This window comes from Bos indicus, chromosome 8 (genome assembly GCF_029378745.1).
Source record: "Bos indicus isolate NIAB-ARS_2022 breed Sahiwal x Tharparkar chromosome 8, NIAB-ARS_B.indTharparkar_mat_pri_1.0, whole genome shotgun sequence".
Lineage (NCBI taxonomy): Eukaryota > Metazoa > Chordata > Mammalia > Artiodactyla > Bovidae > Bos > Bos indicus.
Window position 1 is genome coordinate 87204851 of NC_091767.1, and position 17651 is coordinate 87222501.

General features: G+C 41.3%; 1 protein-coding gene across 1 annotated transcript in view; it reads left to right on the plus strand.

The window, feature by feature from the left end:
- DIRAS2 (DIRAS family GTPase 2) overlaps nt 1–16656 on the plus strand; it is a 36459-nt gene extending 19803 nt beyond the window's left edge. Inside the window, exon 2 of the mRNA XM_019966626.2 lies at nt 12751–16656. Within this exon, the coding sequence (XP_019822185.1) occupies nt 12787–13386 (600 nt within the window). The 5' untranslated portion in view covers nt 12751–12786 and the 3' untranslated portion in view covers nt 13387–16656. The remainder of the gene's footprint in view (nt 1–12750) is intronic.
- The last annotated feature ends 995 nt before the right edge of the window (nt 16657–17651 follow it).

Sequence of the window (17651 nt, forward strand, 5' to 3'; positions counted from 1 at the left end):
ACCTCTGTTTCAGATGCCAACTGCAAGTCTAGGTTATTACCTGTGCTTCTGACTAACTTGTTATAAATTAGAGGTTCCCAGTAGTCCCTCCTTAGGTTTGTTTAGTCTGCTAGAGTGGCTCTCAGAACTCAAAAAATGTTTTACGGACTAGGTTACTGGTTTATGATAAAAGGAACAGCCAGATAAAAAAGCTGTCTAGGGAAATATGGGGAAAGGGCACGAAGGTTTCATTTCCCCTCTGGGTTCACAGTTCTCCCCATGGCTCCATGTGTTAACCAACCTGGAAGCTCTCCTAATCCCGTCCTTTTGAGTTTTTGCAGAGCCTTCATTACAGAGGTGTGATTGATTAAATAGTTGGCTATTTGCAATTGATTCAACCTACAGGCTTCCCCTACTCTTTCCTTTCTCCTTCCTAGAGATGTGAGGTGGGGCTGAAATTTCCATCCCTCTGTTCCTGGTTGTTTAATTATCCTGGCAACCAAACTCTAGTCTTAGGTCTTTTCCAAAAGTCACCTTATTAGCATCAACCCAGTTGATGGAAAGGGGCTTTTTATGAATAATAAAACACTCATTACATCTTTATGGTTCTGAAATGTTTTTAGGAACTAAGGACAATAGGCCAAATACTGTAAAAAAAGATGCCCTCACTGCTCTTACCTCTCAGGAAATTTCAAGAGTTTGGGAAGCTGTGAGCTAAGAACTATAGATAAAGACCAAATATGTATTTCTTATAAACCAAAATTTTGCACCTCTAACTTGACTGTCAGTATTTAAAATGTCCCATTAAAAATTTTTTATTATAAAACACACATGTTTATATTTTATGACACTTTGCAATGGAAAGGATACCCTGTTTTCTTGATTCTTTCCTTCATTTTCTGTTTATGTATAAGCTTTTTAGAAGTATAAGAGACGGTAGAGATAGTTTAGTCTAAAAAAGTTCAAGAAAAGCTGAAGGTTGTCTGTAAAGTCATGCCAGATAGCCTTCCTATTCAGGGACTAGGCTGCTGGTGAACAAATCTGTGCATCAAGAGAACCCAGTCTAGCTGCCTCTCCAGCCAGTATGATTCTTCTGTATATCAATGGCCAACAAGAGACCAATAGACATTTGGTGAAACCAACCATGTGAAAGAGAAGGACCACAGTGAAGAAATGGAACCAGAAGTATCTCAGTTCAGTTCAGTTGCTCAGTCGTGTCTGACTCTTTGTGACCCCATGAACTGCAGCACACCAGGCCTCCCTGTCCATCACCAACTCCCAGAGTCCACCCAAACCCATGTCCATTAAGTCGGAGATGCCATCCAACCATCTCATCCTCTGTCATCCCCTTCTCCTCCTGCCCTCAATCCTTCTCAGCATCAGGGTCTTTTCAAATGAGTCAGCTCTCTGCATCAGGTGGCCAAAATATTGGAATTTTCAGCTTCAACATCAGTCCTTTCAAGGAACACCCAGGACTGATCTCCTTTAGGATGGACTGGTTGGATCTCCTTGCAGTCCAAGGGACTCTCAAGAGTCGTCTCCAACACCACAGTTCAAAAGCATCAATTCTGTGCTCAGCTTTCTTTATAGTCCACCTCTCACATCCATACATGACCACTGGAAAAACCATAGCCTTGACTAGATGGACCTTTGTTGCCACAGTAATGTCTCTGCTTTTTAATATGCTATCTAGGTTGGTCATAACTTTCCTTCCAAGGAGTAAGCGTCTTTTAATTTCATGGCTGCAATCTCAGATAAGAACAATAGCAACAAATCTCAATTAATAGTCTTACTGAAATTCTGCCTGGTATCACCTTTCCTGATAACAAAATGCTTCTTTGAGAAAGAAAAAAATCAGAGTACAAGAAAGTTTATTTACAACATAAATGAAAAGATTTTAGAGAAATCAAGAACAGGTATACTTGGTTCATCATCTAACAGAAGTTTCAGAAAGAGAAAAAAGATAGAAGGATTAAGATGATGTAATTTTAAAAAGCAAATGAAAAATTTCCCAAGTTGCATAAAGGGTTAAGTTTTTAACCAGCAACATGCTGCACACCAGCCCCCTCCCACCCCCACCACCCCCCGCCCCTGGAAAAAGGCACCACAATTAAGAAGCAGTTCTAGATATATCCTGAAATGTCATAACTCCAAGAATAAAGAGAATACCCTAACCCTGCCAAGAGAAGGGGAAAACACAACTTTCCTACAAAGGAAAGAATATCATACTGGCTTTGAATTTTGTGTCAGTAACCCTGGATGATAAAGTTAAATGATTTTTAAAGTCTGAAAAGAAAAAAGAATTTGAACTTAATTTGGCTGCAGAATTCTATCAATCAAGTGAAAGACTGTGAGCTCAGAAATTTTAATGTCATCTAAAAGAAATTATCAGTAATGTTTATACTGAAGTATAAAATAAATCCTAAGATGATCAATTGAAATACAAAAATTATATTATTAATATTTAGGCAAAAACCAGACAAAAAGCTGGAAAAGTAAGACCCCAGTGTTTCTGACACAGAAAATTATGCAATCAGCAGTTTGGTGAAAATGACCTTTCTCTCTTAGTGGGTCCAATTTTGTCTACTTCCTCAGTAAAAAATCTTTACAAAGTCCTTTTAATGCTGTTTATTAATAGCATTTAGAAACAACCTGCAGAAGAACCACAGAAGACAATATAAGTTTTGGAACAAATTATAAATATTATAACTGGAAAATTTAAATACTGATATTTGCTTTAAAAATAGAGCGTAAGTGATACAATTAGGCAATGGAGGAAGATAATAGTGCTAATTTTACAGAGAGAGAGAGAGATGGTCCAAAAATCAGTAACTCAGGACATTAAGATGTATTATTCAAGCAATGAATGCATTATTTAAAATTTAAAGGTGAACACCAGGAAATAATTGAGCTTCCATTCTTAGAGACTAGAGCTGCTGAAGGAAGGGGTCTAGGAGTAGATAAGAGTATTTTATAATATTTTAATTTTTCTTTAACCAATTACATGCATTATATTATTTTTCATTTGTTTGTTTTTAAAGTTTTTAAGCTGAGATAACAGGAGCAGTTGGGAATGGCCTGGTCAGGTTTAATTGGGGCTTCCTCTGCCGTCACCTGCCCTTCTTTCTCTCCTTGAAGAATAACTTGCTGTGTGTGCATTCTGAATCCCATTGGCTCCTGTTTTCTTTCAGATTTGTTCCATCGGACACCCAGAAGCAGACCTATGTAGATATTCTTCCGCACTTGTCTAACCCTTACCTTAGCCTTTGCCAATTATCCCTCTCCTTTCCTTAATTCCTGAATTTCCTTAAATAGAATCTGTACTTCTTTTCTTTCCAACCAGCTCATCAATTCCCATCACTCTCCTGCCCACTGCAGAGTGACTTTCGCTCCCCTACACCACTTACCTGAAACTTTGCTGGTCTTCATCTCTTTCTGTGTGGCTGAACCACACTGAGTCCTTGTTGGCAGCTCCATCATAGTTCTCAGTCCTACCCCTTTCCTTCTCTGTATAACTGAAAGTGAAAGTGCGAGCTGCTCAGTCGTGTCCGACTCTGTGACCCCGTGGACTGTAGCCTACCAGGCTCCTCTGTTCATGGGATTCTCCAGGCAAGAATCTTGCAGTGGGTAGCCATGCCCTTCTCCAGGTAATCTTCCTGACCCTTCTGCCTAACTCACAAGGAATACTCACAAGTTGAATATGTTTTCTATCAACTTTTACACTAGCCTTCACCTGACATGAAAAGTGGAATGAATGCCTTTGCTGGCACAGATGGTCATGAGACACCCCCACCCCCAACCCCCTACAGACACACCAACCAACCTCCAGGAGGAAAAACCATTGGTTCCCAATGGGTGCATACATGCTTCTCACTTGGTCATCAGAATCTATATTTCACATTGGCCCCTTTAAACTCCCCTGTAGCCCTTTCAACAGGGTGGAGTGCTGCTATGAATGCTTCTGGATTGCCATCTGCCTCATCCAACCCATATGTAAGTTACCTTCAATAAACTTCGTAATTGTACTTCATGGAGTTGCCTGCTTTATTTCTTAATCTCAAAGTTTCTTCTCAGTTTGAGGAATATTATTCAATATCCACATCTTTTGGCTTTCTGGCCATGAGGCATGTAGGATCTTAACTTCCTGACCAAGGATCAAACCTGCACCCCCTCCATTAGAAGGCAAAGTCATAACCACTGAACCACCAAGGAACTCCCGCTGTGATAAATTTAAAAGAATGAAATCATTCAGAATAATCATATAACCATCTTATAAATGGTGTTAACACCTTTGTAACCACTGCCCAATGAAAATATGCAACATCTCTAGTGCTCAGCAGGCTGCTTAGCAGAGCTCAACTGTCAGATTCGACTGTGTTGTTGCATGTATTATTCTTTGTTCTTTTCATAGCTTTTTCTTATTGTATGGATAAAGTAATTCAGTATATTGCTTTTTATGGTATGAATATTCCATTCTTTGATTGTCATTTCTACTGTGAAGATGTGTGTTGTTTCCATCATCTGGCTGTTACAAATAAAGCTGAGCCTATTAACTTTAGAATGTTCACTGAATCAGTAGACAATATCATCATATACAGTGGAGTGTTATCCTATGTAGTCTTTTTTAAAATGATAGCATTGTTGAGATATAATTCATCCAACTGAAGTATGCAACTTAGTAGTTTTTAGTATATTCACAGGGTTGTCCAATCATTGCTACAGTAAGTTTTAGAACACTTCATCACTGAAAAGGAAACTCTGTCCAGTCACTTCCCAGTTTTCCCCAATATCCACTTTACTCCATCCCTAGGCAATTACAAATATCCTTTCTGTGTCTATAGATCTGCAATTCTGCATATTTCATATAAATAGACAATATGTGTGGTCTTTTGTCATTGGCTTCTTTCATTTAGCATCATGTTTTCAAGGTTCATCCTTGCTAGATCACCTTTCAATACTTCATATCATTTTATTGCTAAATAATACTTCATTGTATGGATATACCATATTTTTACTTATGCTTTAATTAGATGGTGACCATTTGGATATTCTCCTGCTTTTTGACTACTATGAGTAGTGTTGCTAAGAACATTCACATACAATTATTTGTGTGGCTGTGTTTTCATTTCTCATGGGTGTAGGATTAGGGAAATCACTGGGTCTTATGGTAATTCTGTTTACTTTTTTAAGGAAGTGATGGATTGCTTTCCAAAGCAGCTATACTACTTTACATTCAGATCAGCAAAGCACAGTGGTTCCAGTTTCCCTACAGCATTGTCAACATTTGCTATTTTCTGTTTTGTTTTGTTTTTAATTTTGAATTTTGTTAAAGTCTTCCAAGTGTCTGTGAACTGCTTTACCTTGTGGTTTTGATTTGCATTTCCCATCACTTCATGGCAAACAGAAGGGGCAAATGTGGAAGCAGTGACAGATTTTATTTTCTTGGGCTCCAAAATCACTGTGGATTTGACTGAAGACATGAAATTAAAAGACACTTGGTCCTTGGAAGGTAAGCTGTGACAAACCTAGATAGTGTATTAAAAAGCAGAGACAATCACTTTACCATCAAAGGTCCAGATAGTCAAAGCTATAGTTTTTCCAGTAGTCATGTACAGATGTGAGAGTTGGACCATAAAGAAGGCTGAGTGCTGAAGAATTGATGCTTTCAAACTGGTTCTGGAGAAGACTCTTGAGAGGCCTCTTGGACAGCAAGGAGATCAAAGCAGTCAATCCTAAAGGAAATCAACCCTGAATATTCATGGGAAGGACTGATGCTGAAGCTGAAGCCATCTGAATACTTCAGCCATCTGATGCAAAGAGTCAGAGCCAACTCAATGGTAAAGACCCTGATGCTGGGAAAAATTGAAGAGAAGAGGATGAGAGAGGGTGAGGTGTTTAGGTATATCACTGACTCAGTGGACAGGCATTTGAGCAAACTCAGGGAGATAGTGAAGGACAAGGAATCCTAGCATGCTGCAGTCCATGGGGTCACAAAGAGTCGGACACTACTGAGCGACTGATCTGATCTGTTGTTATTGAATGCCAGGAATCTATTATATATTCTGGAATTAATCACTTGTCAGGTATATGATTTGTAGAAATTTTCTCCCTTTCTGTGGGTTGCCTTACACTTTCTTAATAGTGTTATTTAATAAACAGACTTTTTGATTTTGATGAAATAAAATTGACCTATTTTTTAATCTTGTTCATGTTTTTGGGATCACTACTAAGAAATCAATGCCAAATCAAAGATCATAAACTTATGCCTGTATTTTCTTTTAGGATATTTTTTAGTTTTGGGGCTTACATTTAGGTCTTCAATCCATTTTGAGTTAATTTTTGTATATGGTATAAGGGAGGCTTCTTTCTTTTTCATATGAATATCAGTTGTACCAGCACCATTTGTTGAAAAGATATTCTTTCTTGAATTATCTTGATATCCTTGTCAAAAATAATTTGACTGTAAAAGTCAGAATTTATTTCTTGACTCTGAAGTTTTTCATTCATCTATTTGCTGCCCTGTGCAATATCACACTGTCTTGATTATTGTAGCTTTGTAATAAGTTTGAAATCAAACAGTGTGTGTCCTCCAACTTCTTTTTTTCTTCAGTTACCATTGGTTCAGTATTCTGGGTCTCTTCAATTTTCCTGTGGATACTGGGATCAGCTTGTCAATTTATGTCGTCAGTTGGGATTTTCTAAAGGATTGCACTGAATTTGTAGATGATTCAAGGGACTATTGCTGTTTTAACAACATTGTCCTCTGATACATAAACGTGTGTATCTTTCCAAAAATGTAGGTCTTCAGTTCCTTTCAACAGTATTTTATAATTTTCAGAGGTGTACTTTTACTTCTCTGTTAAAGGTATTCCCAAGTATCTTATACTTGTTGATGATATTGTAAATGGAATTGGTTTCTTCATTTTAGATTGTTCAAGTATGTGGAAATAGTTTATTTTTAAATGGTGTTGTATTCTGAAAACGTTGATCTAATTTATTAGTTCTAAAAGTTTTTAGTGGATTCCCTAGGATTTCCTATCTATTGATACAAAGTTACGGAGAAGGCAATGGCACCCCACTCCAGTACTCTTGCCTGGAAAATCCCATGGACGGAGGAGCCTAATAGGCTGCAGTCCATGGGGTTGCTAGGAGTCGGATACAACTGAGCGACTTCCCTTTCACTTTTCACTTTCATGCATTGGAGAAGGAAATGGCAACCCACTCCAGTGTTCTTGCCTGGAGAATCCGAGGGACAGGGGAGCCTGGTGGGCTGCTGTCTCTGGGGTCACACAGAGTCGAACACGACTGAATCGACTTAGCAGCAATACCAAGTTATGCCACCCGCAATAGAGATAGTTTTGCTTCATTCCTTCCCAGTCTGAATGCCTTTTATTTCATTTTCTTGCCTAATTATCATGGTTAAAACCTCTAGTAACATGTTGAGTAGAAACTATAAAAGTGAATACTCTTTTTCTGGATCTTAGTGAGAAGTCATTCAGTCTTTTACCATGAAGTATTGTGTTAGTTTGGTATTGTTCATTATATGCCCATTATCTGGTTGAAGAAGTTCACTTTTATTGCTGGCTTAAGGTAAAGAATCTGCTTGCAATGGGCGAGACCCAGATTCCACCCCTGAGTCAGGAAGATCCCCTGGAGAAGGAAATGGCAATCCACTCCAGTATTCTTGCCTAAAGAATTCCATGGACAGAGACTATAGTCCATGGGGTCACAGAGTCAGACACGATTCAGTGACTATACTTTTTCTTTCAACTGTTTTTATTTTAACATAATTGAGTGCTGAATGTTGTCAGTTTTTTGTATCTACTGAGGTATTGTGGATTTTGTCTTTCATTGATATATTGTGTTATGTTATATATACATATATATTACACACATATGTACACATATATATGTTTACGTATATATGTGTATGTACTCAGATGCTCAGTCATGTTGGACTCTTTGCAACGCTATGGACTGTAGCCCACCAGGCTCCTTTGTCCGTAAGATTCTCTCAGCAGGAATACTGAAGTGGGGTGCCATTTCCTCCTCCAGGGGATCTTCCCTGGAATTCACCAGTGAAGCTATCTGGACCTGGGCATTTTCTTTGTAAATAATATTTTGATTATTATCCCATTACAGTTCTATTCAGATTTGGTATTTCTTCTTGAGTCAGCTTGAGTAGTTTGCATCTGTTTCATCGTAGTTATCTAACATGTCATCTTGGAGTTGGTCATGCCCTTATAACCTTTATTTCTATAAGATCTGTAGTGTTTTTTCTTTCATTCGTGATTTCAATAATTTGAGTCTTTTTTTCTTCAATCTAATGCAAATATTATTATTGTTGATATTTTCAAAAAACCAAATTTTGGTTCCATTAATTATTTTCTATTAGTTTTCTATTCTTTATTAATTTCTACTCTAATCTTTCTTTTTTCTTTCTCTGGGTTCACTTTCTTCTTTTCTTAAAAAGTTGTAACAATGTAACTAACCATGTAACATGTAACCATGTAACTCGAAGTACAGTTAATTTACAATGCTGTGTTAGTTTCAGGTGTACAGCAAAGAGATTCAGTTGTTTGTGTGCACATATATGTATATAAATGCTTCTTCAAGTTTCTCGATAGGTTGCTGCTGCTGCTGCTAAGTCGCTTCAGTCGTGTCCGACTCTGTGCGACCCCATAGACCACAGCCCACCAGGCTCCCCCGTCCCTGGGATTCTCCAGGCAAGAACACTGGAGTGGGTTGCCATTTCCTCCTCCAATGCATGAAACTGAAAAGTGAAAGTGAAGTTTCTCAGTCGTCTCCGACTCTTCACGACCCCATGGACTGCAGCCCACCAGGCTCCTCCATCCATGGGATTCTCCAGGCAAGAGTACTGGAGTGCGGTGCCATTGCCTTCTCGATAGGTTAGGGGTTCCAAAGCGCATACGAGAACAGCTGAGTATTTAATTGAGCATATTTGCAGGCCAGTGTACATAGTGAACTCAGAAAGAAATCATGAGATGAGATATCACTGTCCTGGGCTTTGACCTGATTTGTCTGCCAGTAGACATTCGCTGCACATACCCATTTTCTTCCATGGCTAATTATATCTAATTTTTACTGGTCTCTGAAAATGATTTTGAGGAGTGCCTTTTATTATTGTCCCTCAGTTACTCCAAAAAAAGTGAAAGTGAAAAGTGAAAGCAAATGTTGCCTAGAGAAAATGGGTTCCATATTCCACATTACCATATTACTTGTCTACTTCATTTTAAAAATGTTGGATATTGCTTGATTCTCTATTTTTTGGATGTTTTTGTATCCTTTCTTACCAAAAAAGGGGCAGTATGAAAGATATTTAATAATCTATATGTCAGGAAAGAGGTGGTATTTGTATTGAAGGGAAACCCCATTCTACTCCATTTTATGACCATTAATAGTGGTTTATACTATTATCTTAGTAACACTTCTTATCATTCTTAAAAATAAAGCATCTATAATCATTTTAATTGTGATGAATGAAAGGACCGCTCCAAGCTTCTTAGTTAATTGTCAATCAGATCAGATCAGATCAGTCGATCAGTCGTGTCCGACTCTTTGCAACGCCATGAATCACAGCACGACAGGCCTCCCTGTCCATCAACAACTCCCGGAGTTCACCCAAACTCATGTCCATCGAGTCAGTGAGGCCATCCAGCCATCTCATCCTCTGTCGTCCTCTTCTCCTCCTGCCCCAATCCCTCCCAGCATCAGAGTCTTTTCCAATGAGTCAACTCTTTGCATGAGGTGGCCAAAGTACTGGAGTTTCAGCTTTAGCATCATTCCTTCCAAAGAAATCCCAGGGCTGATCTCCTTCAGAATGGACTGGTTGGATCTCCTTGCAGTCCAAGGGACTCTCAAGAGTCTTCTCCAACACCCCAGTTCAAAAGCATCAATTCTTCCGAGCTCAGCCTTCTTCACAGTCCAACTCTCACATCCATACATGACCACTGGAAAAACCATAGCCTTGACTAGATGAACCTTTGTTGGCAAAGTAATGTCTCTGCTTTTCAATATGCTATCTAGGTTGGTCATAACTTTCCTTCCAAGGAGGAAGCGTCTTTTAATTTCATGGCTGCACTCAACATCTGCAGTGATTTTGGAGCCCAGAAAAATAAAGTCTGACCCTGTTTCCACTGTTTCCCCATCTATTTCCCATGAAGTGGTGGGACTGGATGCCATGATCTTCGTTTTCTGAATGTTGAGCTTTAAGCCAACTTTTTCACTCTCCACTTTCACTTTCATCAAGAGGCTTTTTAGTTCCTCTTCACTTTCTGCCATAAGGGTGGTGTCATCTGCATATCTGAGGTTATTGATATTTCTCCCGGCAAACTTGATTCCAGTTTGTGTTTCTTCCAGTCCAGAGTTTCTCATGATGTACTCTGCATATAAGTTAAATAAACAGGGTGACAATATACAGCCTTGACAATCTCCTTTTCCTATTTGGAACCAGTCTGTTGTTCCATGTCCAGTTCTAACTGTTGCTTCCTGACCTGCATACAGGTGTCTCAAGAGGCAGATCAGGTGTTCTGGTATTCCCCTCTCTTTCAGAATTTTCCACAGTTTATTGTGATCCACACAGTAAAAGGCTTTGGCATAGTCAGTAAAGCAGAAATAGATGTTTTTCTGGAACTCTCTTGCTTTTTCTATGATCCAGTGGATGTTGGCAATTTGATCTCTGGTTCCTCTGCCTTTTCTAAAACCACCTTGAACATCAGGAAGTTCACGGTTCACATATTGCTGAAGCCTGGCTTGGAGAATTTTGAGCATTACCTTACTAGAGTGTGCGATGAGTGCAATTGTGCAGTAGTTTGAGCATTCTTTGGCATTGCCTTTCTTTGGGATTGGAATTGTCAATACTTGGTGCTTAATGAGAGTTCACACTCAGGCCCTCTGTGACTCCAGCAGCCTGTGGGACAGAGACACATCAGTTTGCATCCCGGTCTCACTTCACTTAGAAAAGACCCTGATGCTGGGAAAGATTGAGGGCAGGAAGAGAAGGGGGTGGTAGAGGATGAGATGGATAGATGACATCACTGACTCAATGGATATGAGTGTGAGCAAGCTCTGGGAGGTGAAGGACAAGGAAGCCTGGCGTGCTGCAGTCCATGGTGTCACAAAGAGTTGGACACAACTGAGCAATTGAGCAACAGCTCATCTCACTGGCTGTGTGAAGTCAGGGACATTCAGTTCAGTTCAGTCACTCGGTTGTGTCCGACTCTCTGCAACCCCATGAATCACAGCACGCTAGGCTTCCCTATCCATCACCAACTCCCGGAGTTCACCCAAACTCATGTCCATCAAGTTGGTGATGCCATCCAGCCATCTCATCCTCTGTCATCCCCTTCTTCTCCTGCCCCCAATCCCTCCCAGTATCAGAGTCTTTTCCAATGAGTCAACGCTTCGTATGAGGTAGCCAAAGTATTGGAGTTTCAGCTTTAGCATCAGTCCTTCCAATGAACACCCAAGACTGATCTCCTTTAGAATGGACTGGTTGGATCTCCTTGCAGTCCAAGGGACTCTCAAGAGTCTTCTCCAACACCCCAGTTCAAAAACATCCATTCTTTGGTGCTCAGCTTTCTTCACAGTCCAACTCTTACATCCATACATGACCACTGGAAAAACCATAACCTTTACTAGATGGACCTTTGTTGGCAAAGTAATGTCTCTGCTTTTGAATATGCGATCTAGATTGGTCATAACTTTCCTTGCAAGGAATGAGCGTCTTTTAATTTCATGGCTGCAGTCACCATCTGCAGTGATTTTGGAGCCCCCCAAAATAAAGTCTGACACTGTTTCCACTGTTTCCCCATCTATTTGCCATGAAGTGATGGGACCAGATGCCATGATCCTATTCTTTTTGTGTTTTCAGGTTCTTCATTTTGCAGGGGATAATGACACCAGTTCTGCAGGGTGGTGAGGATTTCATGAGTTAATATAAACATTGTGTAAATATTAATTGCATTCTGCTCCCCTTTAACTCCCTCTCTGTACTTGTAAAAATTATGTATTATGACCGGTATATTGAATGTTCATAGCACTTTAGGTTGGAGAAGGCAATGGCACCCCACTCCAATACTCTTGCCTGGAAAATCCCATGGATGGAGGAGCCTGGAAGGCTGCAGTCCATGGGGTCGCTGAGGGTCAGACACGACTGAGCGACTTCACTTTCACTTTTCACTTTCCTGCATTGGAGAAGGAAATGGCAACCCACTCCAGTGTTCTTGCCTGGAGAATCCCAGGGACAGGGGAGCCTGGTGGGCTGCCGTCTATGGGGTCGCACAGAGTTGGACACAACTGAATCGACTTAGCAGCAGCAGCATTTTAGGTTAAACAGTAAAGATCTGCTGTGATTGTGTGTGTGTGTGTGTGTGTTGAGGACTGACTAGTTTCCAACTCCCCATTACCTTTCCTGGATTCTTTCTCCCTTGGACTGACTTTGCATCTTTTCCCTGGGTGCTGGGTGATTTGAGAGCAAAGCTGCTCAGAACCATGGTCCAATAAGGAGGAACAGACTGACTTCAGGTAGCCACTCAGTAGATCAACAGCCCTGTTGAAAACTGAGGGTTATCTATAATTGGATTTAGAATTAGAGAATTTTAAAATGAAATTTGAATTGTTATGTAGGAAAAGTGAAAGCAAATAATACCACTTAATTTTTTTTTTCTTTAAGCTATCAAGAAACGGTAAAGCAGTCTTTTCCTAGGTTTTCTTTTACTAATTCTCTCAAACATCTGGTTCCTTTGGTAGGTGCTTCCTAGTTAATCGTTGGAGCCTGCAAACAACATGCCGGAGCAAAGCAATGATTACCGGGTGGCCGTGTTCGGCGCAGGTGGTGTTGGCAAGAGCTCTCTTGTCTTGCGGTTTGTGAAAGGCACGTTTCGGGAGAGCTACATCCCCACTGTGGAAGACACGTACCGGCAGGTCATCAGCTGTGACAAGAGCATCTGCACCCTGCAGATCACGGACACCACGGGCAGTCACCAGTTCCCGGCCATGCAGCGGCTTTCCATCTCCAAAGGGCATGCTTTCATCCTGGTTTACTCCATCACCAGCCGGCAGTCTCTGGAGGAGCTCAAGCCCATCTATGAGCAAATCTGCGAGATCAAAGGGGACGTGGAGAGCATCCCCATCATGCTGGTGGGGAACAAGTGTGACGAGAGCCCAAACCGCGAAGTGGAGAGCAGTGAGGCCGAGGTGCTGGCTCGCAAGTGGAAGTGCGCCTTCATGGAGACCTCGGCCAAGCTCAACCTCAACGTGAAGGAGCTCTTCCAGGAGCTGCTCAACCTGGAGAAGCGCAGGACCGTGAGCCTCCAGATCGACGGGAAAAAGAGCAAGCAGCAGAAAAGGAAAGAGAAGCTCAAGGGCAAGTGCGTGGTCATGTGAACCGCCCTCCCGTGGGAGCAACGGTTGTGTGTCCCCCCTCTTTGCCCCTCCCCCTCCCACGTGACACCTGCAGTCGTCAGGGTAGCATGTCAGATGCCCACATGTTAAATATTGCATTTTGACTGAGATGTGCCCAACTGTCCTCAGAGGGCATTTCACACCACCACCGATAAGCACCCCCTCTCCAGAATCAGGGAATCTGACAGATGCTTAAAATGAAAACCAACACGCTTGGCATCGCAGGAAACCCAAGGGACATCAGCCATTTTTGGAGGCATCCTTGGCCCTCAGGAGGCAGGAAGGCTCGTGCTGGCAGAAGGAGAATGTGCTTTGCTGATAGCAGGAGGTACCATCTGGATACATATGAGAGCATTTATACACATTAACCCAGAGCTGCAGGCACCAACCCCCAAGACCAGGCGTCCCCTCTGCTCCGAAGCCAGTGACATCCCTGGGGGATGGGAGGGGCAGGAGGAGGTGAGAAGACCAGGCCAAAGCTGTTCCCTTCTATGGTTCTTTAACTGAATTAAATGTAATAGAGCTGACCTGTGAGCCTTGCCAATCTGAGGGGATGTCCTCACTAGCCTAGTTATTAGCAGGTATCATTTTAACCTTTTAGAGTATTTCTTTTCACATACAGTGGTGAATTCACTAAGAGTATGCCACTCTGTCAAAAATTCAATTTCCATTTGAAACGTTTGTGTGAGGATATTGTGACAATACTGAAACATCACAATAATATTTTTGTGTGTTATATTTTGAGAGTTTTAGAAACGTGAAGTTTCCTTCCTTTGACCCATGAGGGGTATAACTCTTACAGCCCTTAGATTTTAAATAAAAGCAATCAAAGTAGCTATTTTTTAGACATTTTTTGTCCTCCAACATGATCTTTTTTTTCAATAACTCGCTCTATCTCCAACTGAGTAACAGCCAATAAAGGCCCTCTGAAGACCAGAAGCACATCCATTTTCTAACAGACGTAGACACGTCTGTGCCATATTTTGCACCTTAATGAAATACTTTGAGACAGAAGTTGTTTGCTGTGTTTTTGATTATTATCTCTAACAAGTATATTCCTGGAAAATCAGTTCAAGTAATCAATTATGGTGCACGTTCCTTTAGAAATGTCTTCTAAGAGCTGGCCTATGCTGGGTTCACTCTGGAATAAATCTCATGTGCATCCTCCAACCACTGCTGGTTGCTGCATGCTGGCTGGAGACAGGTCGGGCAGGCCTCTGTCATGGGCAGAGCACAGACTACTCAGCTAATTCTTCTGCTGGCATCAAGGCTGCTTTGGAGCTGCTTCCTGAAAGTTCCCACTGACAGAGCCTATAAGTTTTCCTCTTGGTTCCAGTCTGCATCCCACTCTGGCTTCCTCTGGAATGTTCCCTTGCAGAACACCTTCCTGTTGCCTGCCTGGCAGGCAGAGTACAGGGATGCTTCCAGGCTGCTGGGCAGCAGTGCTAGCTGGTACTGAGTGGTCAAGTTCAGGACCTTTATGGACACCACTCTCTCCTGTACTTTCTGTGTTTTCCCTGCCCCTCCTGATGTGGCCACTTCTGGGCAGCTCTATGCTCTCAACAGATCCTAAATTCCCCCTTTTGGTTTGATTTTCTTGCCTTCCCCTCATCCCTTCTGCTCTGCTAATAACTCATCTCTGTGATGTATTTTGTGTGTGGGAGGCACTTTGCAAGCCATTGGCTTGATAGTCTGCCCACCACTCTGGCCTCCTAGAATAGAACTTGGGCAGGGAGGGTAGAGATGGCTGGCCTGGCCACCAGTGGGGATCAGGGAAACCCAGAACTCCTGGTCCAGAACCAAGTCCCTCTCCAAGTCCTAACAGCCACACCCTCTGCTGGGCTCCTTCTGTTCCAAGTGAGTGTTGCACAGCCTTCACAGTGAGATCTCATTGCTGAATTTTCTAGAACATTTGCTTTTCAACTTATCCCTATATATATTTTTTTTGTTCTATTTCCATTCTCAGAGAGATGCCATCCATTTGTAATTTAGATTTGGGTTAAGTGGAAGAAGAAATGGGACTTCATGGCCAAAATGAACTGTAGAGATCTTAGGTGGGTTAAGCTAATGGTCAAATGTGATGTCTGCCATGAGCTGTCCACAAGGCTCCCAGTTTGCAGGCTCCCCATGACTGCCACATTACTCCTGATCCAAGTTAGAAATTCATTTAGTCCTCTCAAGGCAATGTCTACATTTTTCAGTGTTTACAATTTTATCAATGTGAGAAGCTTGTAATTATTGAAAATCTGATGTCATTCAGGACACATTTTGTTCCTTTGTATTTTGCCTGTGAGTTTACTGGAAGGCTATTGATGCCTCAATCATGGGTCTTTGTTCTGAGATCATTTTTTATGAACTGCACTGAGGGTATAGATGATTATCTCAAAATAATCTTTTCAAAGCTCTCCAACTGACACTCAGGGCTCGAGGAGTTAGTTCCACTGAATCAGATGTTTTTAGCATTTATGTGGCCCCATCCTCGAATAAGTAGTTGTGATTCTTGAGGACACATCCTACCTTGTGTATGGACACAACAGATTTTGACCTCGCCTCAGTAAGTTACAAAACTCAAAGTATTGCTTAAAAGATGGCTCTCTGGGAATAAGCTTGGGGCTCCATGGGTCCCATTCTGTCCCTGCCAATCCCTCTTCCATCTGGTGACAAGCCATGGGCGTGCCCTAGGCATGCATGCAATACAGCAAGACCAACTCAAGAGCAATATTGAATTGTTCATTCGATCTAAAATTATATATATATATAAATATATATATATAATTTCTCTTCCTGCATTTTTGAAGTATAAATTAGTACATTGTATATATCTGTAAGCTAGTATATTTGTTTCACCATTTGTAATATTTAAGAAATACTCTTTATAGAACAAAAGTATTAAATATTCAAAAAATGCTCTGTGATACTTAATTTTTTTTTCAAAATTTGTAATGTGTTGCTCCTACATAAGATCTCTGGAAGTATCTATAACTAATGGGACACATGTAAACCCTCGAAGATCCATCCTGAAATTCAGTGTCCCACAAAGATAGTGTGTGGACAGAGCATTTACAAAGCATGACTTTTATACGTGTGGGATGGCAATGTGTATATTTATATTTAAGGTGTATTTACTGTTACAATTCCATTATCTATTTTATCTACAGTTATAAAAATCACTCTTGCATATGAGTTTCTAGTTGCCAGTGATGTTCTGAAAACAATAAGCATATTAAAATAAAGCTTTGGTTCTGACACACAGCTGGAAGGTGGTGATATTTCTTACTCTTCATGACATTGCGCGTCTGTGATGATCTTGACCTAGTTCTTCAACAGTTGCTTTCTTGCACCTGATGACCACATGGGAGACTGTCAGGCCCTGCAGGTCTGGGCTTGGCAGCAGCAGCTGCCCCGCGGTGTGCTGAGGAAGTTTCCCCACTGGTTCCTGTCACTGGGCTGATGTGATGCTCTGGGCTGAGTGAGGTGAGAGGAAAGAAGTTGAGGCAGGACCCTCCTTGGCTTTGAATAGGCCTAGTGAAGTGAAGAAAAGCTCCTCTTTAATTTTGTTTCCCCCAAACTCTTGCCTCCTCTCAAAGGCCAGGCTATTAAGTGGAGTTGATATAAAAAGCCCAGTGCTGTTCCTGGGCACAATTTCTGTCTGACATCCTTGGTCCTTACTACTTCTTCGCAATATTGACTATGAAATAAACCTTACTTTTGATTTTGAAAGACAATAGCTGTCAACACAACAGAACCATCATTTAGCCAGTGAATAGCTAGATGACTGGGGGCAGGCTCTTAACCACTCTGTGCTTCTGCAAACTGGGAATCATTAACATCCGCAGCCTGAGTGGCCCTGAGAATTATATTAACAATAAGCACAAAGCACTTGGAGCTGTCTTGTCACACACCGAGCTTTCAAGCGAAATGAAATCCCTGGACGATGTATGACTGTTTGGAAGGTCTGTAAGCATTGTGAAAATTAATCCATGCAGATACAACAATCAACCAGAACCTTTCAGTTTCTTTAAGCGTCTATAACAGCATTCTCCAGTCTGACTCTCAGAGTACTGCCGTCTGCTTCCCTCTCAAAGTCATTAATGCTACATTATTCAGGGATTTTTCCATTTACAGAAATAATTACAACTGGCAGGCCCCATTACGCCCCATTAAAGGGCATCCCATTGAGTGCTTATCAAGCTTTCATGTGCAAATAAAGCACTTGAGACGTGCTTCTGCAGAGTCTGAGTCAGCAG